Raw genomic sequence first — 11,190 nt, 5'->3', positions numbered from 1 at the left:
GGCTGCAGGTGATGCTACCAGGGGGCAGCTGCTCGCCTCACACCCCAAATCAAAGTGGAAGGTATCGTAAAATGTCTTGATGCATGCTCGATCATCCAGGTAAGTAAATAAAATCCAAAAGTTGATTCTGTTCATCTGGACGTAGCGTTTTGTGGGAGAAACGTTTCGTCATCATCCAGGTGATTTCTCCCACTGAAAACGCTACGTCCAGATGAACAGAATCAACTTTTTGGAGTACCGTAAAGTGGCTTGTGGTGCTGTGAAGTGATGCTCACAGGAAGATATTTCACTACAATACAGTCCTGTAAAACATCTACAAGTGGCGCTGCATCAGCAACTCGAGCCCTTCCATCAAACCTTCCAAAGGAAGAACTGAGCCCCGCCCATTCTGGACGAGGTGGAGAGCGCCACCTACAGACTGGAGCTCTCTCGCTCTGAAGTCCCGAACACAAACATTATCATTACTAGGATGATGCCAGCGATAGACAATAATCACGGCGTTTCCCCGGTTCATCAGGTGTGTTTGTACCTGCTCCCTGAGTCCTCGCAGGTACTCCTGAAGTCCAGAGATCACCTCCTCCAGCTCCCTCTGCAGGGCCTCGTTCGCCAGAATCTGACCTGAGGACGAGAACCAGGGTCGTTTATTAACCGGACACCAATCAGAGGGCTCCAGTCAGAGTGCCGCTCTCTCATTGGTCTGATTTCTCCTCACCGTCGGTCAGCTGCTGCTCCAGCTCTTTGATCTCCTGTGTCTCCGCGGCGATGCGTGACAGCAGGTTGTCAAGGCGACCCTCAAGCTCACTCTGCATCCTGCTCATCCTGCAACAGCTCAGTGGTCACATGGGCCTGAGAGGGAAAGATGGCAGCCAATCAGAATGTTGATTTGCACCACACACACAGACACACACACACACAGGTGTGTGATGTCACCTGACTCTGATTATCACTGAATCTGTGTTAAAACGTAAAAGTTTCAAAATAAAAAACTGTTGATCACAACCATGTCTAATTTTCACAATAAAAGATCCAGGACAAATATATTGACTTTAAAAAAATAATTGCTTCAAAATAAAACTTTTAGCCAAGCTGACTTTATTTATAAAGCACTTTAAAAACAGCTATCAGTAACCAAAGTGCTGAACATAGAATAAGAAAACACTACAAATAAAAATACAATAACATTAAACACTGTCGAGCACCGACATCAGAAAGACAATAAAACCCAAATAAAATGAACATTTCTGTTCTGGGTTAAAAGCCAAAGCGTGCAGGTGGGTCTTCAGACCAGATTTAAAAACATGGAGTGAGGAGCCCTTTCTAATCTGTAATCAGTGTATTCCACAATTTGGGAGCCACAACTGCAAAAGCCCGACCCCCCCGGCACTTCCGATGTGTCCTCAGCACGTCCGACAACATCTGGTCAGCTGATCTAAGAGACTCAGAGGGGGTGTGCAGGTGCAGCAGCTCAGAGAGGCGGTGTGGGGGGGACTTTTAAGGGTTTAAAAACAAATTTTAAAATAATTTTAAAATGAACTCTAAAATGCACAGACAGCCAGTGTATTGAGGATAAAACAGGAGTAATATGCTCACCTCTCCACATACCAGTTAAAAGCCGTGCGGCTGCATTTTATACCAGCTGAAGACGTGACAAGGATGACTGACTAACACCAAAGTGCAATGAGTTACAATAATCCAGCTGAGTTGTAATAAAAGCATGGAGTACCGTTCTAAAAACCTCCTTCGACAACATGGGTTTTATTTTGGCGAGATGAAAAAAGCTGCTCCTCTCACCTGACTGTCAAACCTTAACCTCCTCGGACCTCCACATATGTGGACGTCACATTTTGGGTCATTTAGACCAAAATACTCAATTTTGCTCTACAAGGGCCTGATATCCACTTACGAGGACATTATGCTGCTACTGTTCTATCGAAATTTTAAACGAATATCCTCATATGTGGCTCTTATTTTTCTTAGAAACAAAAATTGGGTAAAAAAAAAAAAAAAAGGTCCCAATCAGCCCAAATATCAAAGAGAAATTAAAAATGCATGCTGTGGAAGAGTTTGGGTCTTAGGAGGTTAAACACTGTCCATCTAAAACCCAAACTGGTGACAGCGAGCTTTCCGTACGGTGCCAGAGGGTCCACAGGAAAGGACCGACCAGTGACACCCGGCCCTAAAGAACAAACCTCTGTCTTTGTGAAAAGTTTTATAATTAAGAGACAACCAAGCTTTCACTTTCTCAAGACAGTTATTTTGCACCTGGAATAGTCATTTTTCTTTTTTAGGCGCATATAAACCTCATCTGTATATAAATGGAAAATAATTTTGTGCCATCTAAAGATAGAGCAAAGCCAAGGGAGAAAAGCAGAGGTCCAAGTATTGATCCCTGTGGTGCCCCACATGAGCTGAGGAGACTGACACAAAACAAAACAAAACACTTTGCCACACACACACACTCCTCGTGCATATGGTACGACAACTTTTTACAAAAGTGTGGAGAGTTAAGCAGGGTTATTCGCTTTTACAAGAAAACTACAATGTTTTGCTGATTGGGTGAAGAGTTTTCTTATTTGTGTGTAGAGTTTTGCAAAAATAGCCAATAGTTACAAAAAATGTCCTCAAGCCATCAGAAAAAACTGTAAAGTATCTGAAGTGCAGGTGTCCCCCAATACACCTGTGTTTGCTTCAGAAGCATCGAGGTGAACGAAGCTCAGAGTAAAACCTGCTGAAGCTGAGCACCAGGTGTAGTCCTGGGCTCAGACTTAGGAAGCTTCACAGGACGCTGTGTGGTGACGACAGTAGCGTCAGTCATGCCTCTGATCCAAGTCTGGGAGCTCTGAAGGAGTCAGACGTGGTGAAATCTTTGTCTCCTGTCCACAGATGTTTCTGTGAGTCAGAAACACCGGTTTGTTTCCTCTGCAGTGCATCATGGGACATCACAGATACCCTGTTCTGAGTATAAGGACGAGTTGTTGTTGTACTTACTGCTCTCAGATCAGTCTGTCTGTCCTCCACGGGAGCTGCTGACCTCCTCTTCCTCCTGCTTCTCCTCTTCGTCTCTGTCACTTCACAGTAACCATATCTGCTCCTGTTTCCTCCGTTACGAACTCCTCTTCCTCTCCTCCTCTTTGAATCAACACAGGAAATCTTCCTCCCAGCCAATCACAGTCCACCTCTGTCCAACAGGGACCAGGAAAAGCTCAGTGAGCTCCACCCCTGAGATGAAACCCCTGAGGGGGAGGGGCTTTTTAAAGAGACGGAGACCTGCAGCTCTGAGTCTGTACAAGATACATAAATAAACACATGAAAATAACCTCCGTGTAACTTTATAAAGTTAGTAAACTCAAACTGAATTCCACCTTAAAGAACATTTAATAGAAAAATATCAGCGGCTGCTGAGCTCACAGAGGGTTAAAGATCCTGCTGCTGCTCACAGACTGTTAGAGGAGCTCCTCCTCCTCCCCAGAAGAGTCCTGAGGGAGGAGGCCCTTCCTTTAGGGGAAGGGTCTCTGCTCATGTGCTCTACTCCTGATGATAACAGGGGCACGCTCAGGAGCAGGGTTTCTGCTAACGTTTTGATCTCAGGTCAGTGCTAATACTCCTGGTGAGGCTCTGTCGTTATCCAAAGACCTCCCCGTGCTCTGAGCCACACACACCAACATGTTGGCAGAAACATGAAGGCTACCAGCAGCTCTGGAGATGGAGCTCACCCTGAGGAGCACCAGGAGGAGGTGAAGGCCTCAGGGGAGCTCTGGCTGCAGGAGCGTGCTGGGAAACAGAATTCAGCTCGACCCCTACTCCACACAGCACTCCACATCCCAAAGCAAACACACTGATATCATGAGATCAGCTAGGGTAATGCATCATCACTGAGCTGACAGCTGCATGCTGACCTGTGCTCTGCTGTCCTCCTGCAGGGGGCGTGGTAACCCCATGTAAGTGAGGTCTGAGCCCTCCTGGGTCTGCAGACAGGCTGTTAGTCACCTCTGTGTCCATCATCAGAGTGAAACGAGTGACCGTCACTGGGGCAGGTGCAGAGGTTCCTGTTAAAAGGGAGTTTTTCTTTCCCACTGTCGCCAAGTGCTTGCTTACATGTGATTGTTTGGGTTTCTCTGTATGATTACAGGGTCTTTACCTTACAGTATAAAGCACGTTTAGAAGGCTGCTGTTAATTGTTTGTTAATGTTAAATTAACAAACACGATCAAGTTAATGATCAAATTTTCTTTTCTTTTTTTCCCCGCCTGTCCCGTTTGGTTCTTTTGCATCAGAATTATTGTCTAAAGGTGAAGAACCAACGGATTTACTTTACCAAATGGACCATCCCAGCCTTGCTGTATTGGTCTATTTGCTTTTATTGTTTATTTTATTTTCACTTGCTACACACGGGACAGACATGACTGGGGAAAGAAAAGGGAGAAAGAAAGAAAAACAGCGGAGAAGAGGGACGGGGATAAAGGGCAAAAAACAAAAACCAACAAAAAAAACAAACAAAAAACACATCTATCAATCACCTGGATCAGCTGTTGAGAAAGAAAAAAGAGAAAACGAGCAAAGAAAAGAGTAATACAATAAACAACATCACGATGATCTATGTGAATATGACAGTAAATACTAAATATTAAACATTATTGTGCAGCACGTAAGATCGACAGCACAGTGTGCTTTGAGGTAGGAGCCAAAAAGGGTGTAGTTTGTGTGTGTGAGCACCCGTGTGTACACCTGTGAGCATGGACGCTTGTTTTTAAAAGGTTCCTTCATGTAATGATCTGCTAGAGGGTGTGGGGGGGCCACAGATGAGGGGTCACTAAGCAGCCGCGGGGCAGAAGCCAGGGGGGGTTGCAGTGACGTGCCCGTGAGCTCCGCCGGCAGCCAGCTGTGCCAGAGTGACCGAGCCCCAGGCCCAGAGGCCGAGGGTACCCCACCCCCGAAGTGGCCCGAGCGAGCCCCAGGCTCCAGGCCCCGATAAGCAGCCACCAAGGAGTGAGCCGGTGTGTACCTGGACGCCCACCCCCGGACACAAAGAACCACCAACGCACCGATGTCTGAGGGCGTCTGCCACTGGCAGGGGGAGTGGTGGGGGGAGATAGGCCTCCAAACCTTGGAGGGCCTGAGATGTCCCCAGAGAGGTGGCGTCTGATACCCAACCTGACATATAGACACACAAACAGGCACACACAGATACAAACATCCATTCCCACCCTCATGCTCTCATATGCAATTACTCCACACTCACCCAACGTGGAGACAGACATAAAGAGACACTGTACACACAATCACACTCCCCAAGCGTACTCTACGAACCGGGTCTAGGTACCCTTGCCCCTGGAGGGGGGAACTGCACCCAGACCCAGGTGGTGTTACCCTTTTCCCTGGGGTGGAGAGAAGCAGACCGCCCCGACTCCGCAGCAGCAGGGAGGCCCCACACTCCAGACCCCAGTCGGACGGCCAATTCCCCCCCCAACAGGCAACAGAGAACGGGGGTGTGAGAAGACTCCAAACCTCCCTCCGCCCGCTCATATGTAGTGTTGATGCATGTGTGTTCTAAGGTGCATTTAAAACCCAGGAGGGCATGGAGCTACCTGCCAGAGAGCAGCAGGTAAGCGCACAGCCCCTCACAGGCTGCTCAGAGTTCAGCTGTGGGGTTGTGATCAGCTCCTCTCCATCATAGGACACTGCAGTGTCTCATCTCCTAAGGGAGAAAACAAAGGAAACACCTTTGCTCGTGTTCAGATGACTGAATGAGCTCCGACTGTGACTGCCGAGACTTCGGGGGGGAAAGGAAGGAAGGGAGGGAGCAAAGTCTTCAACAGAGAGGAAACCACTGAGGTTTGTAATTAAATGCTTCCTTTGAGGAGGTGTCTGCTGCCGTCCAGCAGAGTTCGAATACTTCAAATATACTAAGAGCTTTTAAAAACACACACAGCACTATAAATGTTATATACGTACAGATGTTTTACAGCTGACCAAAAGTTTAGGACCACATGCCTTCCAAAGGACAAATCTGTGCAAAAATGTCATTGTCATTTCACTCGCTGGGCCCGCGTCCTCATTTTAGGTTTGACAGCATTTTAGTAGATAAAGGTGAATGGCTTAAACATGAATTGAACTACGGTTTGGGGAAGGCCTCGAAGGGACTGGCAGCGACTCCCAGGCCTGGCAGATGTACTCTCCTTCTCCTTGTGGCTGCGCAGCAGGGCTGGGGGAGGGTCTGTGCTGGTGGACGTAGGTTACTGGCCCGGTAGCCTGGCTGCCCCTGAGTGGATTCGGGGCAGGCGTGGGGGCTTGGGGTTCGGGGGTGCTTCGCCTCCGTGCTAGGGCTCTGGCTAGGTGCCGTTTCCCCCTCCAGGGGTGAGGGTACCTGGACCTGGGGTATAGAGTTTGTTTGGGGAGTGTGATTGTGTGTGCAGTGTCCATGTATGTCTATCCCTACGTTGAGTGAGTGCTGAGTATTTGTATATGTGTGCATGAGGGTGGGAATGCATGTTTGTGTCTGTGTGTGCCTGTTTGTCTGTGTTTATATGTCAGGTTGGGTCTTACACTCCACCTCTCTGGGAACTCCCAGGCCCTCCAAAGGCCTATCTCCCCTCACCACACTCCCTGCCGGTAAATGATGCCCTCAGGTGGTTCTTGGTGTCCGGGGCTGGGTGCTCAGGTATGTACCAGCTCACTCCTGGTGACTACTTGGTGCCATTTGCTCGGTCAGGCCTCGGGGCAAAGGGGGCCCTCGGGCCTCCGGCCTCTGGGCCTTCGGCTCGGTTCACTCTGGCACAGCTGGCTGCCAGCAGAGCCGGCGGGCACGCCACTGCAGCCTCCTCTGGCTTCTGCTCCGTGGCTACTGGGTGACCCCTCATCTGGGGTTCTCCTCAGCTCTTCCCAGAAGGGTGGCACGGATGCCCCTCCGGTGGTCCTCCTTGGGCTCTCGCACTCTGGGGCCTCTGGATGTCTGGAGCCTGGATCTCCTCCATGCCTGCTTCATGCCCTGGGGGCGGGGCTATGGCTCTCTACACGCTCTAGCAGGTGTGCACACGGGTGTTCACTGTTCATAGACTTAAATCACACCTTTCTTGGCTGCTACTTCAAAGCACATTGTGCGCTGTCGGTCCTGCTTGCTACACAACAACATTCAATATTTAGTATTTACTGCTGTTTACACTTAGCTAGATTAACGCAGTGGTGTTGTGTTTATTATGTTGCTCTGTTGTTGTTTTTTTGCTTGTTTTCTCTTCTTTTTCTCTCAACAGGTGATCCAGGAGATTTTTTTTCTCTTCCTTCTCTTTTTAAGTTTCCTTTCTCACTGTCCCTCTCCCCTTCTGTTTTTCTTTTCCTTCATCTTTCTTTCTCCCTTTCCTATCCCTCACTCATGTCTGTCCCATCTGTAACGACTGAAAATAAAATAAAATAAATAATAACAACAAAGGTTGATCATATGGACCAATACGGCAAGGCCGTGATGATCCTTTTGGCAAAGTAAATCCATTGGGTATCCTTGTTGGTCTTCAGACAACAATTCTGACGGCTAAAGAACCAAATGGGACAGGAAAAAAAAATCCCCATGTACTAAACAGAAGTGAAGAAGTGAAAAAAATGAAAAGGGGAGGGAGGGGCACGAAAATGAGAACGAACAGCTTGTAGAACTGGGGAAGCATTCATATATAGATCATAACTGAAAGGATCGTGTTTGGAGGCGTAGTCCCGCGCCGCAAATTCAGACACTTTATCTACATTTTCTGTCAGGTAGTCACACTGTTGTGATGTTTTGACAAAAAAGGCCAAAAAACGTTCCCTTTCTGAAAGTAGTCGAGTTGTTGAGCTGCATAAGCAGGGTCTCTGTCAGTGCAGCATGGCTGCTGAGGTGGGACGCAGTAAAACAGTCCTGAGGGTAATGGAACAAGAAAGTCAAGAAGAAGACCCAAAGAAATTTCACAGCACCGAGCCGAAGGATCCAATTGGCTGTCGGTCAACACACTGGATGCATCAGACGGGCTCTGAGACTGACCGTTTGTACCAAACATGGGACAGTGACAGGTCAAAAAAAGTTTTATTTTCTAAAAAGAACAAATGTAACGTTGATGGTCCTGATGGTTTCCAATGTTACTGGCATGACAAGCAGATCCCAGCTGAGACGTTTTCTATGCTTCACAGTGGAGGCAGCGCCATAGTGGTCTGGGGTATTTTTTCCTTCAGTGGAACAATGGAGCTTCAGGAGGTACAGGGGCATCAAACGGCCGATAGCTGAGTCCAGATGTTGCAGAGAGCATCTTGCGTTTCCCTGATCTAAATCCAACTGAGAACCTTTGGGGATGGATGGCACGGGGAGTCACCAGAAATGGACAATTCCAGACAGTAGATGCCCTTCATTCAGCCATCTTCACCACTTGGAGAAATGTTCCCACTCACCTCATGGAAACGCTTGCATCAAGCATGTCGCAATGAATTCTTGAAGTGATCAACAACAACAACGTTGGAGCGACTCATTAATGAGTTCATGTTTGGATCTTTAATTTCTATTTTGGGGGGATTATGGGATTTTTTTGGAGGTGTGGACTCTTCAAATCCAGTGTACACTGCTCATCTGTGGAAGAGCTGCAGAGAAAGCAGCATGCAGAAACTCACTGCAGTGTGTATAATGATGGAATGTGCAGTGTGTATAATGATGGAATGAGGTTGATGCTCAAGTTGCCGAGGTGGAGCAGTGCAAATGTTTGTTAGTGTTGGAGTGGCTCCCTGTCACGCTGAGGCACAGTTGTATGTGTGGGGTAAAGGACTCCAGAAACCTCTCTGACTGCGCCTGCACTAACCTCAGTTTGGTTTTATTCAAGTTATGGAGCCACTGGCCTCCTAGCCTTTATGTTATTGTGGGATTTGTTTTAAATTTTTCTTCTTTATGTATTTTGCATGTATATATTTTATTTGCTATGGACCTGTGTGTGTCTTTAAAAAGTGAAAGTAAAGTAAACATCCTCAGCAGCATGTGGGGCGGTGCAGCTCTTTCTAATGTAAAGGTCTTAGTGAATAAACACACATTCATAGTTCTTTATGATTCAATGTTCAATGTCAGATTCAATTCATTTCAATGAAAAATGATTTTTGATTCATCGCGTGCTATGATTTAGACAAACCTGAGATGGTTTTAGACAGGTTGGTTTGAATATAAGTGATGTGAGATTTCCAGCAGAGCTGATCAAACAGATTGATTGGACTGGTTTAAGGATCAATGGTCATTGGTGGAGTCAAACCTCTGAGATCACAGTGACTGAACATCATTTGAAAAGGAAACAAAAACCATCAAACCGATTAAACTGGAACCACAGCCAGTTGTCTTCCAGGGGCCAGAGCAGGGGACATTGAAGGAAGTTAAAACTGCTGGCTAAGGGTAAACGTAAATTCAGTAAAATCATAATTCACGTCGGCAGTAATGACACCCGGTTACGCCAATCGGAGGTCACTAAAATCAATATTGAATCGGTGTGCAACTTTGCCAAAACAATGTCGGACTCTGTAGTTTTCTCTGGTCCCCTCCCCAATCAGACCAGGAGTGACATGTTTAGCCGCATGTTCTCCTTAAATTGCTGGCTGTCTGAGTGGTGTCCCAGAAATGATGTGGGCTTCATAGATAATTGGCAAACCTTCTGGAGGAAACCTGGTCTTGTTAGGAGAGATGGCATCCATCCCACTTTGGATGGAGCAGCTCTCATTTCTAGAAATATGGACAAATTTATTAAACCCCCAAAACATGACTATCCAGAGTTGGGACCAGGAAGCAGAGTTGCAGTCTTACACGCCTCTCTGCAGCTTCTCTCCTCCTGCTACCCCCCCAAAAACCCATCTCCATAGAGACTGTGTCAGCTTCCAAAAAGACAAAAAACAAACTAAAAACCAGCAACAAACAACTTAAACATAAACAACTACAAAGAAAGAACAATACAGTATCCACATCTGAACCAAAGAGTAAAACAGTGAAATGTGGATTATTAAATATTAGGTCTCTCTCCTCCAAGTCTCTGTTAGTACATGACTTAATAATTGATCAACAGATTGATTTACTCTGCCTTACAGAAACCTGGTTGCAGCAGGATGATTATGTTAGTTTAAATGAATCAACACCCCCGAGTCATTCTAACTACCAGAAATCTCGAAGAACAGGCCGAGGGGGAGGTTTGGCAGCAATTTTTCACACCAGCCTATTAATCAACCAAAGACCCAGACAGACTTTTAATTCATTTGAAAGCCTGATGCTTCGCCTCGTCCACCCCAGCTGTGAAACTCAGAAACCAGTCTTACTTGTTATCATCTATCGTCCACCTGGGCCTTACACAGAGTTTCTGTCTGTCAGACCTCAGCATGACTGCAGCAGCGTGAGATCATTCTGACAGACAACACAACAAAAGGCAGAAACATCCAAAGAGCTTCGACTGTCCTTCAGGAAGTCTGGAAAACTGAAGATCCTCACAGAGCCGACAGAGAGCTGCTCACACCAAATATTCACTTTCAGGCTTGTTAGAAACTCAAACTTTATTGTTGAATGTCTGTTTGCACCTTATTATATCGCATTTTTATGTTTCCCTCGCTGTGACCCTGCTCATTCAGACTCAATAATTTTGTTATGAATATTAAAAAAAGGAATGTCCTGCTGTACACGCTGTTATTCAAGATGTAAGAAATATTTGCTTTGCTTTTATTTATTTTTATTAGCACTATTTAAATCTAGACACACACACACACACACACACACACACACACACGTGTTTGGAAAGCTGGAGAGCCCACCCAGACACGAGGAGAACATCTAAACTTCACAACAAAATAAATACAGACTTCATATTTTACTGGGGGTGTGAGATGTGTAGAAACTGATGATTGTAAAAGGAAGGTAACTGGATCAGCTGACCTGAGCTGTCACATGAGATCTGCTCTGCTTCCAGCTTCAGGCCTCATGTGAGTGTGGACATGGGGAAAACAGAGCTGCTGGTTGGGACACACCTCTCTGCCCACGGCCTGCTGGAGTCAGATCTCGGTGTGGAGTTACCGTCGTTCATTCACAGGGAATAAATGTTTATTGGCTGATTGAGCTGTGATGACAATCCCAGCTGGGAAAGCTGGAAGCGTACGCGGGCCCGGAAAAGCTAAAGTGCTTAATGAGATGTCAGATTAGTTTCAATGAAACATCAGAAACATCGCATTAAAC

The 11,190-nt window shown here is 46.6% G+C and overlaps 1 protein-coding gene across 1 annotated transcript in view; it reads right to left on the bottom strand.

Annotated features, from left to right (window-relative positions):
* The window catches only part of LOC148100404 (uncharacterized), a 21,372-nt gene extending 18,267 nt beyond the window's left edge, over positions 1–3,105 (bottom strand). The window contains exons 1-3 of the mRNA XM_087849648.1: positions 2,989–3,105; positions 713–846; positions 530–618 (exon numbers count right to left, since the gene is read on the bottom strand). Of these exons, the coding sequence (XP_087705774.1) occupies positions 530–618; positions 713–818 (195 nt within the window). The 5' untranslated portion in view covers positions 819–846; positions 2,989–3,105. The remainder of the gene's footprint in view (positions 1–529; positions 619–712; positions 847–2,988) is intronic.
* Between the last annotated feature and the right edge of the window lie 8,085 nt (positions 3,106–11,190).

Source organism: Neolamprologus brichardi, chromosome 12 (assembly GCF_056152115.1).
Source record: "Neolamprologus brichardi isolate AB-2024 chromosome 12, ASM5615211v1, whole genome shotgun sequence".
Lineage (NCBI taxonomy): Eukaryota > Metazoa > Chordata > Actinopteri > Cichliformes > Cichlidae > Neolamprologus > Neolamprologus brichardi.
This window is presented reverse-complemented; position numbering and strand designations above follow the sequence as displayed.